The sequence below is a fragment of the Hemicordylus capensis genome, chromosome 2 (assembly GCF_027244095.1).
Source record: "Hemicordylus capensis ecotype Gifberg chromosome 2, rHemCap1.1.pri, whole genome shotgun sequence".
NCBI classification, from domain to species: domain Eukaryota; kingdom Metazoa; phylum Chordata; class Lepidosauria; order Squamata; family Cordylidae; genus Hemicordylus; species Hemicordylus capensis.
In genome coordinates this window covers 234510132-234537128 of record NC_069658.1, presented here as the reverse complement: position 1 = coordinate 234537128, position 26997 = coordinate 234510132, and the positions used below count along the sequence as shown (strand labels likewise).

The window sequence follows — 26997 nt, the reverse complement described above, 5'->3', positions numbered from 1 at the left end:
AAGCAGCCCCACAGCGAGCGCATTGCAGTAATCCAGCCTAGAGGTTATCAGCATATGTACCACGGTTTTGAGGTCATCTATCTCAAGAAATGGAGGGAGCTGGTGTATCAGCCGAAGCTGATAAAAAGCTCCTCTAGCCACCGCCTCAACCTGGGACACTAAGGAGAGGTTCGGATCCAGAAGCACCCCAGGCTGTGTATCTGTTCCTTCCGGGGGAGCGTGACCCCAAGAAGAAGCGGCATGTGTAGTTCAGAATGAGGTTGCTGAACTACAACAGCCGTCATCCCCAGATACAGTTTATTGTGGTTGAGGATGATGGGAGTTCTAGTTCAGCACCATCTGGAGGAGCACAGTTTGGAAACTACGGGTCTACACTAACTGGTAGCAGCTCTCCAAGATTTCAGGCAAGAGTCTTTCCCAGCCCTACCTGGAGATGCTGCCAGGGACTGAACCTGGGACCTTCTGCAGGCAAAGCAGATGCTCTCCTCTGTGAATCTCAATTCATCCTAAGTACAGAGAATTCTAGGGGGATTCCAATCCATGCCACCAAATTGTGAACCACAAGATTATAGCAACTTCTAATTAGCTAAGCTGTTTTATATGCATCGCTTGGAACAGCAAGGTGCCATTAGGAGCCCAGGGCAACAAACAGAAGTCATTTCCACAGGAATACAGTTTAATAAGAAAATAGAAGTTACAGGCACATAATTAAGGCACAAAGAAAAAAAGAGGAGAGGAACCCTTCACAAGCAGGTTGGCTAGTGATCTTTGGCAAGCACTTTTGTTTAGTTTAGAAAATGTTATATACTGCTTTTCAACAAGGCCGTTGACATAGCGAGCAAATGAAAGAATGGTTTTCTGCTCCAAAGGGTTTCATAACCTTAAAAAAAATAAATGCAATGGTACAATAATTTTGTACCAGCAACAGCCACTGGAGGATGTGCTATGCTGAACTGAATAGGGACTGTTGCTCTACCACTGCTAATTATTAGAGAACCACCACTTCAAGGGTGCCCCTTTGCTCAGTTAGTAGGTTTGAATGAGTCCTTTCATGAAAAAGCATGCATGTTATGAGATTACATATCCAGAGTCCAGAAATTAAGGGTACTCCTTTTTTTTCCTGAAGGGAGGATGATCATACTCAGCCGCAGTTGATACCTGCATTAAAGTTTGATTTATAAACGAGATCTTGATACATCTGACAGTTTATATAATTTGCTGTAACAGAAGCTCTTTCCATACTTCAAGTATTTTTTGAGGGTGGGGGAGGAAGTGTCTCTGCAATACGAGTTCTCTGATGTTTAATAAGGGCTGATGTAGCAACCAAGATCTTGTTCAGTTTTGGGAATTATGTACTGGTTTTCCTCTGCAAATTCACTGATGGGACATAAGATCGGTGCACCATCTGATGCAACTTCAACACTCCAAGAAATGATTGGATTTCCCACTTCGGTGTGAATTCTCTGATGTCTATTTAGGTCTGCTTTCCTATAAAAGCTCCTCCCACACTCCAGGCACTGGTATGGTCTCTCTCCTGTGTGAATTCTTTGATGGGAAGTTAGGTCTGCCTGTTGCCTGAAGTTCTTTCCACACTCCAGGCATTTATATGGTTTCTCTCCTGTGTGGATTCTTTCATGGGATATCAGGTTTTTCCTCTGACTGAAGCTCCTTTCACACTCTGAGCATTTATATGGCCGCTCTCCCGTGTGGATTCTTTGATGGGTAAGAAGGTTTGATTTGTCATTAAAACTCTTGCCGCATTCGGAGCAGTTGTAGGGTTTCTCCCCTGTGTGGATTCTCTGATGGGAAGTAAGGTTTCTCCTGTCACTGAAGTTCTTTCCACACTCCAGGCATTTATATGGTTTCTCTCCTGTGTGGATTCTTTGGTGTCTAAGAAGATGTGAGTTATCATAAAAGCACTTTCCACATTCTGAGCAGGTATAGGGCTTCTCTCCTGAATGGATTCTTTGATGGGAAGTAAGGCTGAAGCTCCGATGGAAGCTCTTTCCACATACCGAACATTTATATGGTTTCTCTCCCGTGTGGATTCTTTGGTGTATAAGGAGGTGTGATTTCTCAAAGAAACCCTTCCCACACTCCAAACACTTATATGGCCTCTCCCCTGTGTGAATTCTCTGATGCGACGTCAGGCTTGCCCGTTGCCGGAAATTCTTCCCACACTCTGGACATTTAAATGGCTTTTCACCTGTGTGGATTCTCCAATGGACATTCAGGTCTGATTTATGACTGAAGCTTTTTGCACACACTGGGCAGACATTCCTCCTCATTCCTGTTTGCTTCTCTCGCTGAGCTGGAGTTGCATGGAAGTTGCCAGCCTGCCAGACAATGGATTTATTCCCCTTCTGCTTTTTTGCCTTCTCGTGATTTCTGAAGTTTCCTTCCATCCCTTCTGATGACATTGCACGTGGTCTGTCTTCACTCTCACTGTCCCATCTATCACCTGCTGGAATAGAGAGAAAGAAATCTAGTAAGGGCACAGGGATAGAGCAGAAATTTTCATCCTGGATGACACCTGTTCAACAATGCAGTGAAGCAATAATCTTGCTCTGCTTCCACACACCCTCCAAACTTAGGAACATAGGAAGCTGCCGTATTCTGAGTCAGACTATTGGTCCATCTAGCTCAGTATTGTCTACCTACAGCGACGCTCCAAGATTTAAGAATATGAGAACATTACATAAGAACAGTCCAGCTGGATCAGACCCAAGGCCTATCTAGGCCAGCATCCTGTTTCACACAGTGGCCCGCCAGATGCCTCTGAGACGCACACAGGCAAGAGGAGAGGGCATGCCATTTCTCTTGCTGTTTCTCCTTTGCAACTAGCATTTAGAGGCATTGTGCCTCTGAGGCTGGAGGTGGCCCATAGACTAGTAGCCATTGATAGACCTGTCCTCCATGAATTTGTCTAAGCCCCTTTTAAAGCCATCCAAGCTGGTGGCCATCACCACATCTTGTGGCAGAGATATCCATAGATTAACTATGCACTGTGCAAGGAAGTACTTCTTTTTGTCTGTCCTAAATTTCCCGACCATCCATTTCTGTTGATGACCCCTGGTTCTAGTGTTGTGAGAGAGGGAGAAAATTTTCTCTCTGTCCACTCTCTCTATTCCACACATTCAGGCAGGAGTTTCTCCCAGTCCCACCAGTAGTTGCTGCCAGGGATCGAACCTGTGGCCTTCTGCATGCAAAGCAGATGCTCTACCACTAAGCTATGGCCCCATCTCCTCAAAGGCCTAGAGCTGCTCTGCACATCCAGCAGAATCACATGGTCTGTTCCTAGACGATATTAATTCAGACAACTAGATTCAATGTCTAAGCACATGAGCCAGCAGCGTGATGCGGCTGCTTAAAAAGTGAATGCAATCTTAGGCTGCATGAACAGAGGCATAAGCCCTCTTCAGACTTTTTTTTAATTACCTGCATACAGTTTCCCAAGATCATGCCCTGAAGCCACCACCCACTGGTGCTGATGCACTGAGAAACCCCACTCCCATGCTTTCAATGGTTGTATGCAGAAACAAGCCGCTGTAAGTATGAAGAAGTGCTTTCTGTGATCAGAAGGCTGGGGCAACATGGAGATGACATTACAATAGTTCAGTCTTGGGCTAACCAGTGGCCACATCTGCCATTTCCAGGAAAGGATGCAGTTGGATCACCAGCCAAAGTTGTGCATACACACTCCTGGAAAGGAAAGCCAGGGAGGAATAGCCCTGCTCCAGAGACCCTGTCAGAACACCTTGCTGCTCCATTTGCCCAGCTACCATAATTTTCCAACACACTTTCCTCCTCCCCCCATGGGCTACCATCAGGGGTCCACCCACACTCTGTGCATGCTCAATCAAAAGGCATCAGAGTGAAGAGGAAACCGGTGCTACAGCCCCCACAACTCCAGTTCCTAATGTGGCTCATGGATAAACTGATTTCAGAGAGAGAGGGAGGGAGAAAACCACACCATAACTAGGGGTGTGCAAACAGGTTCGACGTCGAACATGTTCAGTGTTGAACTAGTTTGGTTCGACAGTTCGGGGGTGAACGAACCACCCCTGTTCAGTCCGACCCCGGGCCACACAGAGGCCATGTGAGCAGGCACATAGGCTGCATAATGGCCACCAGGTGAAGGCCGAAAACTGGCCGAAGAGTGGCCGAACCAGCCGAGGGGGGCATGAAGAAGGCCAGCAGGGGGAGGGGAGACCTCTGCGGACCCCCCCACCCCCGCTGCCTCCAGGAACTCTCCCAAGGGGAGTAAATTTAAAAAAACAAAACAGAAAACAAAACTAAACTAAAAGTGGTCCTCAAACCCACCCACCCCCGGACCGAACTGGGAGGGGTTCGATGGGGTGCCGGATTGAACTGGCCCAGTTGGGTTCGAGGCTGGTCCGGCCTTGAACTGAATTGGGCCAGCTGGTTCCGTGCACATCCCTAACCATAACTATTGAAGGAATGTAAGCTTTTTTGTAAGAAAATGGAGTCATAGCTGGAGCATCTAGGCCAGGCCTGCTCAACCTAGGCCCACCAGCTGTTTTTGGACTACAGCTCCCATAATCCCCAGCCACAGTAGCCAATAGCCAGGGATTATGGAACCAGGCCTTTTCTGTAGCTGCTCCTGGCCTATGCAATGCACTCCTGGCAGATATCCGCAGTTCAGGCTCACTGTCTGCCTTTAAGAGAGCCCTAAAAACTTATTTGTTTGGCCTGGCCTTCCAAGGTTTGTAAATTGTTTTTTTTAAGTGTTTTAAATGGTTTTTAATTTTTTAAAAGTTTTTTTTATATTGTTTTTAGCACTGTGTTTTAAAGGATGTATGTTTTTATGTCTTTTTAAATTTGTTGTACACCGCTCAGAGCCTTTGGATGGGGTGGTTTATAAATGTAATAAATAAATAATAATCCAGTCCAGGATCCTGTTTCACACAGTGGCCCAAGTCGGGCAAGGATCCAGAGAACAAGTGGTAGGCCACACCGTCCCAAGCAGTTTGTCCACGTCATCAGGCATCACAGACTGAAACTGATCCAATCTAATACTGCAACAGGGATTGCTGGACACCACCTTAATAGACTCTGCTCGAATACAAGTCTGCTCGAATACAAGAGATTTTGTCTTCAAAGAAACCACTAAAAGCATTGTAGCAGAACAAAGTCCTCGGGGATTGGTTTGAATTGGAAAGAGCCTGAATCAAACTCCTCACAACCAGGCTCTGCTGGATGCCAACCTGCAGAAGCAATGCATGCAGACCAGAATTGGTTTTTTGCCGCATGCACCGCCTCTGCATAAACCTTCAAATGGGCTCTATGCTGTGTCCTGTCACATTCAAGCCGACTTCTCCTCCACTTGCGCTCCAGTCGTCTTCCTTGCTGCTTCAGACCCTGCAACTCCTCTGTATACCAAGGGGCCACTTTTAAAGCAGATCGGAAGGGACGCTTAGGAGCGATCGTGTCTACTGCCCTAGTGAGTTCCCTATTCCAGGTTCCCACCAGGGCATTGACGGAATCACTAGCAGGACCATCATTAAAACCCTCCAGGGCTTTTTGTAATCCTATTGGGTCCAGCAGCCATCTCAGGCGGACCATCTTAATAGGTCCTCCACCTCTGCAGGGCTGGGTTGTGGCTGTGAAACCAACCTTAACAATGTAGTGGTCCATCCATGACAATGGGGAAACCAAAGGAACCCGTACCCATGGAACACCCCCCCGATCCGAACAAAAGACCAAATTGAGTGTGTGGCTGGCAACATTAGTTGGTCCTGAAACTAGTTCGGATAGGCCCATAGTTGTCATGGCTGCTATGAACACCTGAACCACACCAGACAAGTCAGCCTCACAATGGATATTGAAGTCCCCCAGAACTAAAAGTCTGTGTGACTCCAACACCAACTTCATGACCAGCTCCGTCAGCTCAGTTAGGGAGTCAGTTGGGCAGCGGGGTTGATGGTACACCAACAGGATCACCAATCTATCCCTAGCTGCCAGCCTCAGAAAGACACACTCGATATAAGTCAACTTGGCACAGGGGCCCTGGTAAGGGAAAGGGTATCCTTATGGACCACAGCCACCCCACCCCCGCCCACTTCCCCTAGCCTGCTCCACAACAGAGTAGCCTGGTGGAAGAAGCTGGGCCCAAACTGGGCCACTAGCCTCCTTCATCCAGGTCTCAGTTATACAAGCCAGGTCGGCTCCCTCATCCATGATCAAGTCATGGTTGATGATTTCGGTCTTATTCTGAACTGACCTGGCATTGCAAATGAGCAAGGCTAAGTTCTGTGGGAAGTTGGAACTGCTCCCCAAGGCCAGAAAACTGACAGGGCAGCCAGAAGTGGAAACAGTTACTATATTACTAGTTTCCCTTCCCCTGTAACAGCCAGCTGCTCTGCCAATGCCAATTCTTCTATTCCCCACCACAACAGGAATAGCTGCCAGATGCACCTCCCACATCACTCTACCTAAGAGAACCCAAACACATGACAACAAAAGGCCTGGCACAGCCCAATAAAAGGAGGGCTAACAACATTCAACCCAGACCTCCAACTCCACCTTAATATAACTTTTCCCCCAGACCCCAGTCCCACACCAAAGGCCAGCCCCCTTTGGCAGTCAACTCCACCATCAGCTATGCCTCCAGCATGGCTTCCTCCAATATATGCTGCCAAGGGCTCCAGAAATCTCCCAGGAGAGATCTCTGGTCCTTAGGGACAGGTGGAACAAGTCAAGCACTCAGGTAGAAGACGGAGGTGGAATAGGACAGCAATCAGGCTGCCACGAGCTGGTTCTTCAGAAGGTCTGGGGCTGCAAAAACAAACCTCCTCAGCCGAGACAGGAATGGGCAGGCAGGGTGAGTCGGCTGTTGTTCACCAAGAGCGGTCAGGGAGCTGATAGAATCTACCCCCCTTCCTCTCTTCACCCTCTTCGACCTCCCTCCGACCCAGCCCTGATGGGCCTTCGGCCTGATCCAGCAGGGCTGTTCTTATGTTCTTAGTAACAGCCTAACTCTGATGTTTTCATAGTAATTTTTTCTGAGGAAAATTGTTGTGCAAATGAGAAAAAAATCCACATGGGAAAAATTTGTGGGACATGTTCTGAATTTGCCCCCACAACATTTCCCCCAAACCCGACATCCCTGATGAAAAGAGAATTTCCTCTCGCTTTGGCCATATGTAAAAGACTCAATGGTCAAACACAGAAGTGGTGGACATCTCAAGACAGACAATCTGCATAATTATTAATTAACACAGTGTACTATAGAGAAACCGGGGGGGGGGAATCCTCAACAAAAACACCCCTTTCTGGTGTGTGTTTCACCGACATTCCCTCAAGTCTATTAAGGAATTGTTCTACAGGGACATTTTCCTCAGAGTTTGATCTGTCACTTATTTTTTAACCAGCATAACATTTCCTTTGTATCACAAGGATTTTAATTAGGTATTCTCTGCCTGCCCTCCCTGATAAGTCTGTGAAAGATACTCACTCTCAATGCCATCAGTTAAGAGAAATATACTCTGAACGGATCCTCCCAGCAGACTCTCCAAAGTGCCTTCTGATACCAAGCCTTCCTGTGGGAAATTCTCCATTTGGATTTCTCTCACAGTCTTCTCAGCTTTGAGACGGAGAGATTATTATTATTTATTTATCTAAAATAGTTACACCCCACCCCTCCAGCACACTACATTAATAAAAAAGACACAACATAATTAAAAATAGTTTGTATGAGCAGCGGATAAACATTTAAAAGCCTCTCTCTAAAAAGATGTTTATTCATTCATTCATTTGTCAGATTTGTACACTGCCCCAAACTTTCAGCTCTGGGCGGTTAACAATAACATTTTTAATTGTTTTTTTAAAATACACTGAGGGAGGGAGCATGGCGAAGCTCTTCCAGGAGGGCGTTCCAAAGTCAAGGGGCCACAACCAAAAGGAAAATATTAAGAAATTTTACCTCACTTTCCACAAAATCCCCCAAACTGACATCATGTTACTGTTTACAAGCAGTAACAAAACCTGCCTGTTCTGGGGGTTGCGACAGGAGCCTCGTGTGTATTCTCTTCCAATTTTAGGAGAGGAGAGCTGGTCTTGTGGTAGCAAGCATGACTTGTCCCCTTAGCTAAGCAGGGTCTGCCCTGGTTGCATCTGAATGTACTGCAAGAGATTGTACTGCAAGCACTGCAAGATATTCCCCTCAGGGGATGGAGCCACTCTGGGAAGAGCAGAAGGTTCCAAGTTCCCTCCCTGGCGTCATCTCCAAGATAGGGCTGAGAAAGACTCCTGCCTGCAGCCTTGGAGAAGCCGCTGCCAGTCTGTGAAGACAATACTGAGCTAGATAGACCAATGGTCTGACGCAGTATATGGCAGTTTCATATGTTCATATGTTGAGCTGTCACACAACTCCTACTTTCTCCCTGTATGTGTGCTATTGTACACAAGCCCTTGGGGTCCACAGCACCCCCCGTGCTCCAGCAAGCCTCTGCAAGATCAGAAACATGTTGCTGAGGATCAGTGCCATGTTTCCAACCTTGCAGTGCCTTTCCGGAGTGTGAGGATCACCTCTGGACTCTAAGGGCCCTTGAGAAACAGCGCGCACACGGGGCGGGGCAGCAGTGGGAGGCCTCCCGTCATGCCCCCACAGTTCCCCTTTATGCACATGCCTCATTAGCCCTCTTCAGACATTTGAAATTGTAACTGTGAGCACCACTCGTGAGGGGGAAAGCAGGGAGGAAGGTCCCCCCACCCCCGCTGTCATTCACACACACCCCACGCCCGACTACGTTTACAGCACAGTTTGTCTGAACAGGGCAGCACCGTTAAGTGTGATGGCCGGTGATCCTGTGAGCTGAAGCCATAAGTGGTCATCAGGTGTGGGGGGTGCGTGACAGTGGGGGGAGGCGGGACTTACTCCCTGCTGTCCCCCTCATGGACGACACTCATGGTTACAATTTCAACTAATTCAAACAATACAACAATAAAACAAACCCATAAAATAAGATAAAAAGAATTCAATTCACAAAAGACCTTTCTGTTGAACATAGGAACATAGGACGCTGCCATATACTGAGTCAGACCATTGGTCTATCTAGTTCAGTATTGTCTTCACAGACTGGCAGCAGCCTCTCCAAGGCTGCAGGCAGGAATCACTCTCAGCCCTATCTTGGAGATGCTGCCAGGGAGGGAACTTGGAACCTTCTACTCTTCCCAGAGCGGCTCCATCCCCGAAGGGGAATATCTTACAGTGCGCACACATCTAGTCTCCCATTCATATGCAACCAGGGTGGAGCCTGCTTAGCTAAGGGGACAAGTCATGCTTGCTACCACAAGACCAGCTCTCCTCTCCATGTTGCATTAGGTGCTTTACATGTTCACTCAAGCTCCAAAATGCCGAGAAACTGTGGCTGTTCACGGCCACATATCCATATTGTGGTATCCTATGCTCAGGAAATCTACTAGTTTATTTGTCTGTGATGAGTGAAAAAAATCCTAATGAGTAATGCACCAATATAGCTTGATGAGTAAACATTTTTGACCCCTGCCTATGCTGCAGTTAGTTCCAGCTTCACCACAACCTTGGAGCTGAATGACTTTCAGTGGCACAGAGATGGAAATAAGTCTCAGATGTGTCTGTTCACTGTAAGAGACACATGGAGTCTATGCGGTTGAAGCTATTACTACCACTACTACCACCATTTATATACCAGTTTTCAACAGAAGTGTCCAAAGCAGTTTACATAGAAAAATAATAAATAAATAAGATGCTTCCCTGTCCCCCAAGGGCTTACAATCTAAAAAGAAACATAAGACACCAGCAGCCGCCACTGGAGGGATGCTGTGCTGGGGCTGGATAGGGCCAGCTGCTCTCCCACTGCTAAATATAAGAAAATCACCACTTTCAAGGGTTTCTCTTGCTCAGTTAGCAGGGGTAACTGCTAACTATTCCACATTACAAGTAATCAACTAGCAACCAACACCACCCATCTAGGGGCAATTCCTACGGCAACAGAATCAGGCATATTACCAATTTTTGAATGAATAAGTAAATTTTCAGGTTAATACTATAGATACCCATTGGCAAGAAAACATCTCCTACTATAAGGTCACATTTTTACAAAACTCTTAAAATATTAGAGATCGTGTCTGAAATGTGTGAAATATGCTGGTAAGAGAATCACAAAGTTAAAAATTCTGATTCCATTACCAAAATATTTGCATTTGTATCTGATAGAAGGCCACTCTGTAAGGGCTTTCCTTCCAGAGTAGACACACCAGATTCCAAGCAAGCAAAAAACAGGCTCAGCTGCTGAGAGATAACAGCTTTGTTCAGTCCACAACAACTAGCCACACACCTTCCTGTAGAAATCTTTTCCTGCAGCAAAGAACAAGATAAGGAATCCAAAATATTCCTGACTGTAACATAAGAGCAAACTAGGATCCTTACCCAGCAAGGCCAAATGCCCAGAATTCTCCTCCATGACTTCCCTGTGCAGAGCCCTTTGGCTTGGATCCAGCAGAGCCCACTCCTCCTCGGAGAAACACACAGCCACCTCCTCCAAGGTGACCGGATCCTGAAAGAGGAAGGGAACATTTTCTTCTAACACAAAATATAGCAATCCAACACCCCTAACAGGAGAAGGAAGGCCATGTTCTCATGGTGATGAGGAGTGCAATTAATAAGTTAACTGGGATCACTGAGACCCACTTGCTCCCACAGGGCATGACATAAGCAACCGGAACTTCTGGGCAATTGCACTCAAACTACGGTGTTAAACAGCATTTAATTGGACAGGCCTTCTCCGTTGGTGCCCTGAGGCTTTGGAATGCGCTCCCTAGTGAAATAAGAGCCTCCCCATCTCTGACGATTTTTAAAAAGTCTTTAAAGACACATCTGTTCACCCAGGCTTTTAACTGATATTGGTTTGATTGTTTTAGTGTTGTTTTTAGAATATTGTTTTAAAATTTTAAACTGTGTTTTAAATTTCTTGCTTTTAAATTTTCTGGTTTTTTTGTTTTTAATTAATGTTTTACTGTTTTTATTTGTTGTGAACCGCCCTGAGACCTTGGGTTAGGGCGGTATAAAAATGCACTAGATAAATAAATAATAAATAATTGTGATCGATCCCAGTTAAATGTTTCTAACCACAGTGGTTTGACCACGATTGTCCAGAAATACTCGGTTCTCAAACCACACTTTGCAGGAGTATGCAGAGCTTGGTGATCCCAATTAACCACTCTCTTTGTCATAGTGAGAACACAGCCAGACATGCTGAAGATGCCATCCAGACTAAATTACTCATGAATCCCACTGACATCAGTCCCACTGACATTAATGGGGCACATTACAACGACGACAACAAATATTTATATACTGAGGCTATTCACACGATGGGGCGAAATCGGGTTAGTGGAGGCTAGCCCGATTTTGCCCCATTGTGTGAACCACCTGGCTCAGCTGCGAGCCCGGTGGTTCCTAGGCGGGTAACCCGCCTAACTACCCCTGCCCTAAAACCAGATTTGCGGAGTGGAGGGATGCTGTGCTGGGGCTAGATAGGGCAAGCTGCTCTGCTCTGCTCTGCTCCCCTGCTAAATACAAGAGAATCGCCACTTTTAAAAGGTGCCTATTTGCCCAGTTAGCAGGGGATAGGGGATGTGAAAATCCTCCTCCTTTATTCATTAATTCAAAAAAAGAAATCAGAGTTGGGGTATATATGGGCACCTTCCCAAAGGATGCAACACTTCACGTGAGAAAATAATTAGAACCTCTGTTTGATGATATGTTTTGGGGAAAGTTTCTTTAAGTCGGGGCTTGCCCAATCCCTTCAGCTAGGCAGCCATAGCACCTAGAAATTGAACTGTGACACCTAAACAAGAATATTAGAAGGCAGAGTCCTTTAATAAAATCTTTATTCGTCCCAGGCAGCCCTGTTCCTGTTCCAAGTATGTTACTTGTAAAGGGGTGAAGAGAAGCCGATTTTTCCTTCCCCTTCCCCATCCCAATGTCTGGGCCTTCTCTGTGACTGCCCTGGGGCTTTGGAATATGCTCCCTGTTGAAATAAGAGCATCCCCTTCTCTATTTGCTCTTAGAAAGTCCCTCAAGATATACCTGTTTTCTCAGGTTTTTAACAGAATTTAATTTTAAACTATTTAATGTGTTTTTGTCTCGTGAGATTGTTTTTATTGATCTTGTGCATTTTGACTGTTTTTATTCTGTTTTACATTTGTTGTGTTTTAACTCTGTATACCACCTTGAGATGCACATATCTCAAGGCATGCAGTATGGAAATGTGATAGATAGATAGATAGATAGATAGATAGATAGATAGATAGATAGATAGATAGATAGATAGGATGCCTTCAGACCAGAGAGCTCTTGTCCTCAGCTCCTGAAAAGACCAACAGCCTGAGATGTTTTCTTAATCTTCTGTAATTTGCTTCCTTTAGTATTGTAAACCGCTTTGGGTGCTTTTGTAAAGGCAGAAAGGTGGTATAAAAATGTAGCAATGAAAATTAAAAAATAAAATAAAATAATGTAAATAAATAAATAACAAATAATAGACAGATAGACAGACAGACAGACCGTCCCCAAGTCTGGCAATTTTGTCAAGTGTCCATTGTCTTCCTCCTAAATTTTTGGACTGACTCCTAGTTCCAAACAAAATTTGTCAAGGCCTGCCTTAAGTGATTCCTGGTTTTAATTGTTTCAGATGCCATCAGATTTTAAACATTACAGTAATTTGCCTCAGGCAGAAGAAGAAAAAGGACAGAATCGTTTCACCAAACAGACATGCATAACATTTCTCAATACTGATCACATGTACAGCCTATCCTTCTTCCAGGCAGCTCTGCACACCATATGCTCCCCCCTCAATTTTATCCTCACAACAACCTTGTGAGGTAGGTTAGGCCAAGAGAAAGTGACTGGCCCAGGTCTTCTCATGAGCTTCATGGCTTAGGGAGGACTTAAACCTAGATCTGGCCACGTTCAGCGAAGAAACAGGCCGTTTTGGCCACATTAAAAAGACTGTGGCCCATGAACGGTACCCCATGCATCTTATACAATGATCATTCGTACCTGCGACGGCTGCACAATGGCTGCTCCAGAACAAAGAGGCAGAGATTCCAAAGGTAGCAGAGACGTCGTTTTACCACCTGTGAGGAAGATGAAGGTGGAGAAAACAGGCTTTGTAAATAAACACCTGGAGATCAGGGGACACAGGATAAGTGTCTTCGAAGATAGAAACAGGGCTTTTTAATGGAAAAATTCAGAAATGCACAATGGTATGTGAGCATAATTTGCACACATAGAATGTGCCGCTACAACATACACCTCCCTTGTTTGGGCACATATACTTTGTTATTAGAGTCATATTCCATGATATTTAGGCACCAACATGGAGTGGTAGAAAATCCTCAAAACTGGGACTCTGACAGCAAATTTGCAGGAGACGGTGTTCTCTATAAGGCCTAGGCGCCAGTGGTGGCTCTCATTAAGCCTAAGTGCAGCCCCCTAACTGTTTACTGAGCCTGTGTGAAGTTACAGCCAAAAATGAATACTCAGCACGGTCCCCCTGATACCCACTGGAAGAGAGCTGGTCTTTTGTGTTTAAAAACACACCTTTTTAAAGAGTTCTACCTGCTGCTTATATCGGATAAGTTCTTTGGTTTTTATAGTTCTCAACTTTTAGCTTTTTATTAATAATTTTTAATTTGAATTCTTTTTTTAAAAAATGTAATTTTAAATGTGGTTTTAACCTGCTCTTAACTTGTTTAACTGTATTAGTCATTTATTTTACACTGTATTTATTCTATTAATGTTGCCAACTTCCAGCAAGGGTAAATTTTATAGTTGTTGATTCACGAAGAAATGTGAGCGGGAAGTCCACCCCCCTTTTGTGTGTGTGTATTTTTAATGAATGATAATATTGCTATTGTTAAAATCAATAAAAATTGAGCTCAAAAAAAAATGTTGCCAACTTCCCCAAGCAGAAGTGTACTGGAGGGGCAGGGTATAAATATTTCAATTCATTAATTAATTAATAGCATGAATTGTTCTCCTTGCTAAGCAGGGCCCACCATGGTTTTCATTTGAGTGGGAAACTATATGTGAGCACTATAAGATATTCCCCTCAGGGGATAGGGCTGCTCTGGGAAGAGCTTCTTCATGCTTGCATGCAGAACAGGTTCCAAGTTCCCTCCCTGGCATTTCCAAGATAGGGCTGAGAAAGAGAGATTCCTGCCTGCAATCTTGAAGAAGCTGCTGCCAGTCTGTGTAGACAATATTGAGCTAGATGGACCAATGGTCTGACTTGGTATCCGGCAGCTTCCAATGTACCAAGCCAAGGCAACCATTTTGACCGTGCAGTGCTTGTTTATTCATCTATCATATCTCTATACCGCCTGACATGTCCATCCCTAAGCAGTATACATAATACAACATATATAAACACAGGATAAAATGATTAAAACAATTATGATAGAAAACCAATTAAGATGAATTAAAAGCCTGAGAAAACAGGTGCGCCTTAAGAGTCTTTTTAAAAACAACCAGAGATGGAAAAACCCTGATATTAATAGAGAGTGAATTCCAAAGCCCCAGGGCACCCACAAAGAAGGCCCGGTCCCGAGTAGCCACCAAATGAGTCAGTGGTAGCCATAACCATACCTCCCCAGATAGGGGCGTAGCAAGGTTGGAGTGGACCCAGAGACAAGATTTTAAAATGGGGCCTCCCCTCACTGAAGCTCAGCTCATGAAGTAAAGAAATCTTAAATGAGGCTGAATAGTGGTAACAAACAGCATAGTAAAACACACACACCAGAGAAAGACATGCTGTTCTGGTAGCTCCAGGTCTTAACACTCACATCAATTTTGGAGGATGGATACAACTGAAGGAAGCCCGGGCGGGTGCGTGGCTGGGGGAGTCAGTCATGTGACTTGCCTCAGGCGGGGCCCCCAGGTAGTGGGCCCCCAAACAACTGTCTCCCCTTGCCTTATTATAGTTATGCCCCTGTCCCCAGATGATCTTAATAGGTGGAAGGGTTCATGACGGAAGTGCTGTTGTGTTTTACCCAGTGCCGATGGGGCTACTTTAAAGGCAATGGCGCCCCCTGGAGCCCTCGGACTGTCATGGAAGGTGTGCACAGGGTGCAGCGGGTTATAGCCTTTCCCAGCACTTTCCCCACAGAGCTCTCACAAAAGGGCTCCGTCTTTCCGAGAGGTCCCTTTCAGCACTGAGGAAAGCACAGTACTGTGCAGAGGTCAGCACAGTGGGAAATAGCGTCCACATTGAGGATTTTCTGCCACCCTGAAGATCACCGCAGAAGACCTGCTAACTGAGCAAAGAGACACCTTTCTAAGTGGTGATTCTCTTACATTTAGCAAAGGGAGAGCAACTGGCCCTATCCAGCCCCAGCACAGCATCCTTCCAGTGGTTGTTGCTCATATCTGCCTTATGTTTCTCTTTAGAATGTGAGCCCTTTGGGGACAGGAGACCATCTTATTTATGTATTATTTATTTTTTTCTGTGAACTGCTTTGGGAACTTTGGTTGAAGAGCGGGTATATAAATATCCATAGTAGTAGAAGAGTGGAACCACCTTAAGTGGCGCAGCGGGGAAATGCTTGACTAACAAACAGAAGGCTGCCGGTTCGAATCCCCGCTGGTACTATATAGGGCAGCAGCAATATAGGAAGATGCTGAAGGCATCATCTCATACTGCGCGGGAGGAGGCAATGGTAAACCCCTCCTGTATTCTACCAAAGACAACCACAGGGCTCTGTGGGCGCCATGAGTCGAAATCGACTTGACGGCACACTTTAGAAGAGTGGGGGAAATTCTGTGGGAAGAAGCAATGGATTCTGTGGGAAGCCTCTTTGGTGGGGCAAAGAGAAAAGGGGACACTCGATTAGGGGCTAGGCTCTCTGGATGAGCCTGGACTACTCGCTGGATTGTTCTCACTCTTACCAGTCACCTTTTACATGATCTCGCACAGGAGTTCCCAAATGGTGGTACACCAGATGTTGCTGAACTACAACTCCCATCACCCCCAGCGATGATTAGCCCGTTCAGATTGTGCCTGGGGATTATCAGCAACATCTGGAGTACCACTGGTTGGGAATCCCCGATCTAACCTAATACAACTTTCCCAAGAACTTGAAGTTTTGAACTGCACACATGTTTTTGAAGAACTGCACTTTGTGGCGGGGTAGGGGGGACAACACGTTCTGTGTCTGGTCCCATAGTTAAAAAACAAAACAAAACTGATCTGAAGGGCTGCCACACAAATGGAGGATCAGGCTTGTGCTCTGTTGCCCCTAAGAGCAGGATTAGAACCAATGCCTTGAAATTGCAAGGAAGCAGAGGTGCCAGGGAGGGAACTTGGAACTTTCTTGCTCTTCCCAGAGCGGCTCCATCACTTAAGGGGAATATCTTACAGTGCTCACACGTGTAGTCTCCCATTCAGATGCAAACCAGGGCAGATCCTGCTTAGCCAAGGAGACAAGTCGTGCTTGCTACCACAAGACCAGCTCTCCTTGCAGTTAGGACATTCTTCCTAATATATATTCCCCTTAAGTGATGGAGCCGCTCTGGGAAGAGCAAGAAAGTTCCAAGTTCCCTCCCTGGCATCTCCAAGATACAGATGAGAGAGACTCCTGCCTGCATCCTTGGAGAAGCCGCTGCCAATCTGTGTAGACAATACTGAGCTAGATGGACCAATGTCCTGACTCAGTATATGGCAGCTTCCTATGTTCCTAAGAGCTGTTTGACACTGATACTGTCTGTCTCATGCAGTGGTGAGCTCTCCTTCGCTGGAGGTTTTCAAACAGGGACTGGACAAGCACCTTTCCGGGATGCTGTAGCAGTTTCCCTGAGCAGGGGGATTATTTATTTATTTATTTATTTGCATTTCTAGCCCGCCCTATGCCCAAAGGTCTCAGAGCGGGTTGGACTAGAAGATCTCTAATGTCTTCTCCAGCTCTAAAATGCTATGATTCTAGGAACATAGGAAGCGACCTTATACCGAGTCAGACCATTGGTCCATCTAGCTCAGTATTGTCTACACAAACTGGCAGCAGCTTCTCCAAGGATGCAGGCAGGAGTCTCTCTCAGCCCTATCTTGGAGATCTCAGGGAGGGAACTTGGAACCTTCTGCATGCAAGCATGTAGATGCTCTTCCCAGAGTACCCTCATCCCCTGAGGGGAAGATCTTACAGTGCCCGCACATGTAGTCTCCCATTCAAATGCAAACCAGGGCAGAGCCTGCTTAGCAAAGGGGACAATCCATGCTTCACCAGCTCTCCTCCCCTAGCATTCTATGAGATGCTATACACAAATGCCTCTCCTCTACATAGGGACATGGTAGTGTGGGACACACGGAGTGGAGAAAGGTTTGGGATTTCTCCTGGGAACATCACAGCACTCCAGAACTCAGGCAGAAGGAATATTTTCTTACCAAGTGAGGTGTCCCGAGTTCGACTCTCCTGTGGTATCCTGCCGAAGAGCAGCTTCTGAGAGGTGTCTAATGGAGCCTCCTGTGACCTGGGGGAATCAACAGCCACCTCCGCACATGGCCACGGCACCTGAAAGAGTGGCAAAGATATTGTGTATGGAATAGGTCTTGGAGCAGAGGTAGCCAAGCTGGGGCTCTCCCGCTGTTGTTGGCCTACAACTCCCATCATCCTCCGCTGCAATGCTGGGGATGGTGAGAACTGTGGTCCAATCACAGCCGGAGTGTCTCGGCTTGGCCACTCCAGTTAGGACAATGCTACAAGCTGCCTCGGAGCTCATTCATACAATCAAAAACTGTGTTCTGCCCAGGTATGGGAGCTGTGTGTGATTCCAGTTTTCGGTTGTGTGGAAGCAAGGTGGGAGGAAAAGCTACCCAGGTTTTCCTCCTGCCTTGCTTCCAAACAATCACTTCAACCCAGGTTTCCATCCCACCTTACTTCCACACAACCGAAAATTGGAAGCACACACAGCTCCCAAACCTGGGTAGAACACAGTTTTTGATTGTGTGTATGACCTCTTGATGTGACATGTGTCAGGAATGACGTGATATAAATCTATTAAATAAATCAACTGGCAAAGGGATGGATTGTCCCCTTCTCCCACAACTCCTTCCTCATAGGGTGTGAATGAAGCTTAGGATCCCCCCACATCCTGGATAATTCTCTGGAAGAGACAGGAATGAACCCAAATGCCACATTCAGCAGGTGACCAATGGAACAATTTTCCAACAGAAGCTGTGGCTGACATCTTGATTAAATAACTCAATAGTGCTTCTCAGGAGTTTCTCTAAAGGACTACTAAATTTCAAAACCACTTTCTCTCGTAAACTTAGTCAGGATGCCAGCCACGGAGCCAGTGTTCCCTGTAACAGGAATTCCCTCATGATGTTGACTACAGCTCCCATAATTCCCAGCCAAAGGCCATTGCAGCTGGGGATGGTGGGAGTTGTAGTCAACAACGTCTGGGAAACCCAATTACAGGAAACACTGCAGTGAACCCTTCTCCTTGAACGATTTCTAGAAATGACTGCTAGAGAGGCATTTAGTAATACAGTGAGGTCATTCAGACAATCAAAAACTGAGGCTGTTCTCACACACAGGCAAGACCAGGCTAACAAAGCCAAGGATCATGCCCAATCCTGGAGACGCCTCAGCGGCAAGCCCGCCAAGCCAGCCACCCTCTTAAACGAGGTTAAGAGAGTAAGAGCCTCCAGGATTTTGCCAATTGTCTGCCAGCCTGTCTGCTTGCTGGGGCTGGCAACAATATATATTATATTATATTATATTATATTATATTATATTATATTATATTATATTATATTATATTATATTATATTATATACATTCAGTCCACATTAAAATATTAGTTCATGCTACACCAAAAAGATTAATGCTTTATAATATTTACATGAATGGAGCACCTTTAACAATACACATTGAGGCGGTTCTCACGATCGCCAAAAAGCAGGCTAAGGGAGCCTAGCCCGCTTTTTGGCGATCGTGTGCTGCCACGGGAGCCACACAGCTCCCGGCAGCAAACCGCCAATACTACCCCTCCCCTTAGTCAAGCTTAACTGAGCGAGCACTCGGTTAACCTCGGCGTTCTGTTCGTGTGTTGCCACGGTGCGTGGTGACACACGAGTAGAGCCCTGACCGGGAGGCTGCTTACAGCCTCCCAGGCTTGGAGGTCTCTCCGGGATGCCCTGCGTGCATTTGGCATCCTGGAACTTCCGGGGGCCACGCAGCCCCTGATCCCGGCAGCCCCTGCTGGCCACCCAGGGCAATCATCTGTGGGGAGAGCGGGCTAAACCCTCTCCCCCCGCAGACCTCATTTCGGCAAGTCTCACTGATTGTGAGACTCGCCTCACTATTAACCTACTCCTTCTATGACACTTGGGAGACTGCGGGGCTTCTGGCCAGCATTGGGAGGCTCCCCATAAGGCACGCCGCATTCACGCGGTGCATTATGGGAGTTTCGGGGGCCTCCCGGCCCTCCAACCTCCTGGCTGTCGGTAGCAGCTGACGAACATCTGGCCAAGCAATCCAATCACCCAGCAAGAAGACCAGGATTGTCTGCAGGGGAAGTAAGCATTTTAAGGCTTCCTCCCCTACAGCACGGAGCCCTTTCTCCATGATCATGAGAAAGGGCTCACTGTTTTCTACCCAGCTTTGGGAGCTGAGTGTGCTCCCAATTTTTGGTTGTGTGGGAGCAAGGTAGGAAGGGGAGGGGTCAAGAGAATGGAAGGTGCTCCTGGCAACGGTTGCTAGGGAGATGAGAATGTTGGGGAGCAGCAGTTGAGGAGGGGAGGACAGTTAGACAGGAGGAAAGGGGATAAAAAGAGAGTGAAGAAGAAGCAACAGGGGGGATTGAGACTTGGCAAGTGGAGGCCACTGTGTATTGTCAGGAGAGGCAAGGAGAAGGCAGGATGAAAATGAAAGAATTCTCTGCCATAAAGTGTGATGGTCACCAGCTTGGATGGCTTTAAGCGGGGCCTAGACAAATTCACGGAGGACAAGTCTATCCGTGGCTACTAGTCCTGATGGCTGTAGGCTACCTCCACGTTCAGAGACAGGATGCCTCCAAACAGGGCTCAGGAAATCTACTAGTCTAGGACAAGTGAAAGAAGTCCAAACAAGTAATGGACAAACATAGCTCGGGGAACCAGCTGACGAGTACAATATGTTGCCTGGCTGGTGAACCGAGCCAGCATTTCTTGACTCTTGTCTCCAAATAGCAGTTACAGAGCAACAACAGCAGGAGAGGGGAGCATGCCTTTCTCCCCTGGCTGTGTGGCTTCCCAAGGCATCTGCTGGGCCACGGTGTGAAACAGGGTGCTGGACCAGATAGGCCTCATCCAGCAAGGCTGTCTTCACATTCTTAAGGCTGAGAGAACTTGTATGCTATGAGAGGACTTGCAAGTGGTGGGACAGAACGGCAGTGAGGAGAAGGGGATCCGGCAATCTGCAGCGCTGATGTACTTCATGGGATTGTCGACTCGTTGGGCCTCCTGGGCAACATCGTGGCCACTATCAGGACTTTTGCGGCATATTGGAAAGGAAGGGAAGATGACTATTGTACTCTATAGGGAAAGTTTCAGGGTATGGTTTTTGTTGTTTTAATTTACTGCTATTCTTTTGTTTATTTTGAGAAAAATTGTTTGAAACTGAAGTGGTTGTTCTGGATTCTACCTCCTCTCCTAGATTAATATCCAGGTGGGCTGTGGCTGGTATTTAAGAACATAAGCCCTCCTGGATCAGGCCTAAGGCCTACCTGGTCCAGCATACTGTTTCACACAGTGGCCCACCAGATGCCTCCGAGAAGCCCACAGGCAGGGGATGAGGGCAACCTTCTCTCCTACTGTTGCTCCCCTGTAAATTTGTCACACATTCTGGATAAAACCCTCTCACCTGCTCATCCTCCTTCATCTCCTCCACCTGGCTCAGAAGGAAACCTTCTGCCAGGGCCACCGCCTGGGAACTGGTCTCCGGACCACATTCTCTCACCCAGTTCTCTATCTCCGTGGGCAAGATGGTCAGAAACTGCTCCAGGATCACCTGGTCCAGGATCTGCATCTTTGTGTGTGTTTCCGGCTTCAGCCACTGATGGCAAAGATCACGAAGTTGGTTGCAAGTCTCACGGGGCCCCGTGGCCTCCTGATAGCAGAACTGCCTGAAGCACTGGCGCTTTGCATCCAAACCAGGGCTTTCTTCATCCAGGATCTTCTGCACAGTTTCTTCCCAGAATCCAACACTGCTCTCAGCCTGCATGGCATCAGGGCCCTTTCCTTCTTCATTTCCTGATTCTTTGACCACTGGGTCTTGTGCATCCATTTTCTCCCCATGCTCAAGTGCAGATCCCAACAGGGTCAAAGGGTCTCCTTGCTCCATGTTTTTCTCCTGAGCAAGAACTGTAGGAAGAGACCACTGCTTAGCAGCCTCACCAGGCCCAGACTCTTTGTTTGTCATGCTAATATTATTACAAATCGTTATATACTGTTTTCCAGCTATAACAAAATAAGTTCTCAAAGTGGTTGTAAGCTACTGTAGTCTCCAGACAGCTGGATACTTGATAAGCCAAACTGAATGTTTTCTAGCAATTAATCTGAGCTTCTCCCTGTCAAGGAAAAACAAACACACAAGAATGAGTGCCACAAAACAAAGGTCCCCTGTGCCCCTCACTGGGAAACATCACCTTCCATGCCCTCACTCAGAAACACTGACCACCAACCCCCATGCCCTCACTCAGAAACACTGACCACCAGTTCCCATGCCCTCACTCAGAAACACTAACCACCACCCACATGCCTAACTCAGAAACAATGACCCACCCACCCAATGCCCTCACTTAGAAACACTGACCAGCACTTTCCCCATGCCTTCACTCTTCCCTCACCCCAAAAACTAGCCTGAAGAAGAGTTCTGTATAAGACAAAAGCTCACACATTGCCTTGTGGACAGCCATTGAACCCAAGTGAGAAAGATTCCTTATACAGAGTCAAATTATAAGTCCATCTGTCTCCTTCCTCCTTGATTAGTTTTTAAAAGAATCTGAAAACCCTCCTTTACTGAGTCAGCATTTTACAAATTAGTTCTAATTGGGTTTCTGGTTATAATCAGTTTTTGTCCTATCTGCCATTTTATCATGCTGTTGGTTTGTTTTTCTGCTTTTTTATGATAGATAGATAGATAGATAGATAGATAGATAGATAGATAGTTTTATTCTGTTTTGATTGTAAGCTATTTTGAGCTGCAGTGTGCTGGAGGACCAGAACAGAATTTTTTTAAAAAATAAAGAACTAAATACAAATACGTCAAATATTTATATACTGCTTTTCAACAAAAGTTCCCAAAGCAGTTTACATAGATATAAATAAATAAATAAAATGGCTCAATGCCCCAAAAGGGCTCACAATCTTAAAAAGAAACATAAGATAGATACCAGCAACAGCCACTGGAGGGATGCTGTGCCGGGGGTGGATAGGGTCAGTTGCTCTCCCCCTGCTAAATAAAGGGAATCACCACTTATAAAAGCTGCCTCTTTGCTCTCTCTCACTGGCAGTCACTTTCTAGGGTCCTAAACAGAGTCGTTTTCTTGCTACCCAAGACCCTTTAACTGGCGATGCCCAATGCCTGGAATCAAACCTGGGACTTTGGGAACACATAGTTGATGCTCCACCACTGAACATGGTCCCCTCCCCATATCTTTTAAAATACAGATTACACACAAACCTAGGGAACTGTGTGATACCAAGAGACAATATAAGACGTTTTAAGAGAACGTCTTCTTCGTTATGAACCACACCGCCCATTGAGATCATCTGGAGAGGTTTGTCTGCAGTTGCCACCGGCTCGTCTGGTGGCTACTGGGGGATGGGCCTTCTCCGTTGCTGCCCCGAGGCTCTGGAACACACTTCCTGCTGAAATAAGAGCCTCCCCATCTCTGACATCTTTCTAAAAGTCTCTAAAGACGCATTTCTTCACCCAGACTTTTCACTGATATTGTTTTGATTGTTTTAATGGTTTTTTTAGAATATTGTTTTAAAATTTTAAACTGTGTATTAAATTTCTTGCTTTTAAATTTTTTTGTTTTTTGTTTTTAATTAATGTTTTACTTTTAATCTTGTTGTAAACCGCCCAGAGACGTAAGTTCTGGGCGGTGTAAAAATATGATAAATAAATAATAATTAATAAATAATATAGGCACACCTTGACATAGAAAGCTGCTATTGGTCCATCTGGTTCAGTACTGCCAACTCTGACTGGCAGCAGGCAGGAATTTTCCCCAGCCCTACCAGGAGATGCCAGGCATTGAAACGGGGGCGTTGTGCATGCAAAGGAGATGCTCCAGCACTGAGCTATGGCCCCTTTGATGTACATAATATATGGGACACTGCCTTATACTGAGTCAGATCATTGGTCCATCTAGGTCAGTATTGCCTACACTGACTGGCAGCAGCTTTCCACGGTTTCAAGCAGGAATCTTTCCCAGTCCTACTTGGGAGATGCCAGGGACTGCACCTGAGGCCTTCTGCATGCAAAGGAGATGCTGGGAGATGTATCGCTGATCTATGGCCCTGTGATGTACATAATACATGGAACACTGCCTTATGCCGAGTAAGACCGTTTTGGTCCATCTAGCTCAGTATTGTCTACTCCATAGTTTCTCAGTATGTGAGACACAGGCAGGGGCTAAGAGGTGAGGGAGAAAGGGAAAAGAAGAGAGCTGGTCTGGAAAGAAGAGAGCTGGTCTTGTGGTAGCAAGCATGACTTGTCCCCTTAGCTAAGCAGGGTCCAACCTGGTTGCATATGAAAGGGAGACTTGATGTGTGAGCACTCTAAAATATTCCCCTCAGGGGATGGAGCCGCTCTGGGAAGAGCAGAAGGTTTCAAGCTCCCTCCCTGGCTTCTCCAAGACAGGGCTCAGAGAGAGATTCCTGCCTGTCTGCATCCTTGGAGAAGCCGCTGCCAGTCTGTGTAGACAATACTGAGCTAGATAGACCAATGGTCTGACTCAGTAGATTGCAGCTTCCTATGTTCCTATGTATGCTCAGCAGGGAGGATGGAGAGAAGAGTGGCTTCTTGCCTTTGCTGCCTGGTCTTTGCTGCTGCTTAGTGCCTAGAATTATTCTCTCTCCCCCACTCTATCTTTCATTCATCCTTGTTCTGCCAACATCACCTCTAGCCCAGGTTTATGTCAGGGTAAGATTTCTATGGCCACACTGCCCTGAATCGCCTCCGATCTTGGAAGCTAAGCAGGGTCAGGCCTGGTTACTACTTGGTTGGGAGACAGCCTTGGAATACCAGGTGCTTCAGGCTTGGGGATGGGGCCATAGCTTAGCGGTCAAGCATCTGCTTTGCATGCCGATGGCTCCCAGTTCAGGTCCAGACGGCCTCTCCAGGTAGGGCTGGGAAAGATTCTTGCCTGGATAGCCACTGCCAGTCAGTGTACACCAGGACTACTCAACTTCGGCCCTCCTGAAGATGTTGGGCAACAGCTTCCATAATCCCTGTCAATGGGCCACTGTGGCTGGGGATTGTGGGAGTTGTAGTCCAAAAACAGATGGGGGGGGGCTAGGTTGAGCAGGCCTGATGTAGACAATGCTGAACTAGATGGACCAATGGTCTGATTCTATATCAGGCAGCTTCCCATGCTACATAAGCAAGTTGTGCACGCCTGGTGTAAAAGAGAGGACAGCAGGTGGTAGCAAGCATGTCTTGTCCTCTTAGCTAAGCAGGGTCCACCCTAGTTGCATATGAATGGGAGACTTGATGTGTGAGCACTGCAAGATATTTCCCTCAGGGGATGGAGCCGCTCTGGGAAGAGCAGAAGGTTTCAAGTTCCCTCCCTGGCTTCTCCAAGATAGGGCTGAGAGAGATTCCTGCCTGCAACCTTGGAGAAGCCGCTGCCAGTCTGTGAAGACAACACTGAGCTAGATAGACCAATGGTCTGACTCAGTAGATGGCAGCTTCCTATGTTCCTACACACAAATCTATCATATCATGGCCCTTTTCCCAACACATCGCTCATATTATTTTAAAAATAAAAACCACTGGAAATTTTTAAGTACTACTTAAGTTTTCCAGAAGCTAGTGGGTAATTGCTGCTTAAAGGGTTGAGAAACACCAGGCTACTCTGACTGGCAGCAGCTCTCCACAGTTTTCGACAGGAGTCTTTCCCAGCACTGTCAGGAGTTGCTGCCAGCCAGGGACTGAACCTGGGGCCTTTTGCATGGAAAGCAGATGCTCTGCCACCAAGCTATGGATGCTCCCCATGACGCTACACTAACCTGAGGGGATCTGGTAGAGCTAGACAGTGGTTACATTTCTAAAAAAGGAGGAACTAGGAAACAAATCTGCCTGGCGGCCCTCACCCCTGTGTGGATGCTCAGTTGAGATTACTCAGTGATTGGGGGGGAGGGGACTCTTTACATGTTCGCACCAACACAGCAACCTAGTCCTGAGTCAAACCCTTGGCCAATCTGGCTGAGAATTGTCTGCTCTGACTGGCAGCAGCTCTCCAGGGTTTCAGACAGAAGCCTTTTCCAGTCCTAACATTAGAACACAAGAACAGCCCTGCTGGATCAGACCCAAGGAGGCCCATCTAGTCCAGCATCCTATTTCGCACAGTGGCCCACCAGATGCCGCTGGAAGCCACAGACAGGAGTTGAGGGCAGGCCCTCTCTCCTGCTCTTACTCCCCTGCAACTGGTACTGAGAGGCATCCTGCCTTTGAGGCTGGAGGTGGCCCACAGCTCTCCGACTAGTAGCCGTTGATAGACCTCTCCTCCATGGAGTTATCCAAACCCCTCTTAAAGCCATCCAGGTTGTTGGCTGTCACCACACCTTGTGGCAGAGAATTCCACAAGTTGATTATGCGTCGTGTGAAAAAATACTTCCGTTTGCTGGTCCTAAATTTCCCGGCAATCAATTTCATGGGATGACCCCTGGTTCTAGTGTTATGTGAGAGGGAGAAGAATTTCTCTCTATCTCTATCCAGCCCTACCTGGAGATGCTGCCAAGTATCCAACCCAGAGGCCTGCATGCAAGGCAGATGCTCTGCCACTGAGTGACAGCCCCATCTGCCGTCTACCTCAGCTGGCAAGGTTTCAGGCAGAGCTGGGTCCCCGCAAGCTTCTGAGGCCGTCCTAAGAGGAGATGTCAGAGCCTGAACCTGGGACCTTGTGTGCGCGCCGGACATGTGCTGTGCCTCCGCACTATGGCCCCTCCCCAAAACGTCCACACAGCGGTTGCATATGAACATAGGGAAGGAAGTGCCACTACGCTGCGTCAGGCCGTTAGCCTGCTTAGTTCCGTGTGGCCTGCTCTGTCTGGCAGCGGGTCTCCAGAAATGCAGAGAGGGAGATCTCTCCTAGCGCCCGAGATGCTTTTTGCTGTCAGGGCTTGCAGCCGACCTCCTTCACGTAAGATCACGTAAGATCGGCCTGGCGTCTCCAGGAATGGGCATTCATCCCCAGGAAAGCATTGACAGCAAGCCTGGAGACGCTAATGACATGACCTTAGGAAATATACTGGGCAATATATCCAGCGCGGGCTGGGGGCGGGGGGGGGGCGGCGAAATCTCCAGGGATGGATTCGGTCAGAGACTGAGTTGGCAGTCTTCTGGGCAGGCAATGCAAGCCATGTGCTTAAGCGCACAACTACGCCACACACGCACGCGCTTTCCTCCGCCGCTCCTGATTTTTTTTTTTTTTTTGCCACCCACCCTCCCTTTGTCCCCCTAAGTGCCCCCACCCCCAGCTGCACATCCAACTCACCGGATCCTTCCAAGGAATGAATGGGAGGGGAGAAGGAAGTGACTGCCCCAGATCGCAGCTCTTCTCCCCGCCCCCCAAGAGGTTTATTTAGGAAGGCAGGATGTGGAGTTAACCCGTGGAGAGCCACCTTCTCCAAAAGCGGCAGCGACGAGGCGTCTTCTTGGGCCAGACGCAGGAGAAGAAGCCGGGAGCACCCAGAGACAGAGGCAGATCGGATGCGCGCGATC

At 47.0% G+C, this 26997-nt stretch overlaps 1 protein-coding gene across 4 annotated transcripts; it reads right to left on the bottom strand.

The window, feature by feature from the left end:
* Positions 1 to 655: 655 nt before the first annotated feature.
* LOC128343364 (zinc finger protein 154-like) lies at positions 656 to 26881 on the bottom strand. 4 transcript variants are annotated; one of them, XM_053292309.1, is made up of 7 exons: positions 26771 to 26881; positions 20905 to 21610; positions 17442 to 17568; positions 13064 to 13140; positions 10433 to 10559; positions 7478 to 7606; positions 656 to 2464 (listed from the first exon to the last, which is right to left on the bottom strand). In XM_053292309.1, the coding sequence occupies exons 2-7, from the start codon at positions 21460 to 21462 to the stop codon at positions 1302 to 1304; spliced, it is 2181 nt and encodes a 726-aa protein (XP_053148284.1). In that variant the 5' UTR covers positions 21463 to 21610; positions 26771 to 26881; the 3' UTR covers positions 656 to 1301. The 4 variants fall into 4 exon arrangements, with proteins under 4 accessions (XP_053148284.1, XP_053148286.1, XP_053148285.1 ...); XM_053292311.1 differs by having other exon boundaries at positions 656 to 2461; XM_053292310.1 differs by lacking the exon at positions 26771 to 26881 and adding an exon at positions 22726 to 22855.
* Positions 26882 to 26997: the final 116 nt, after the last annotated feature.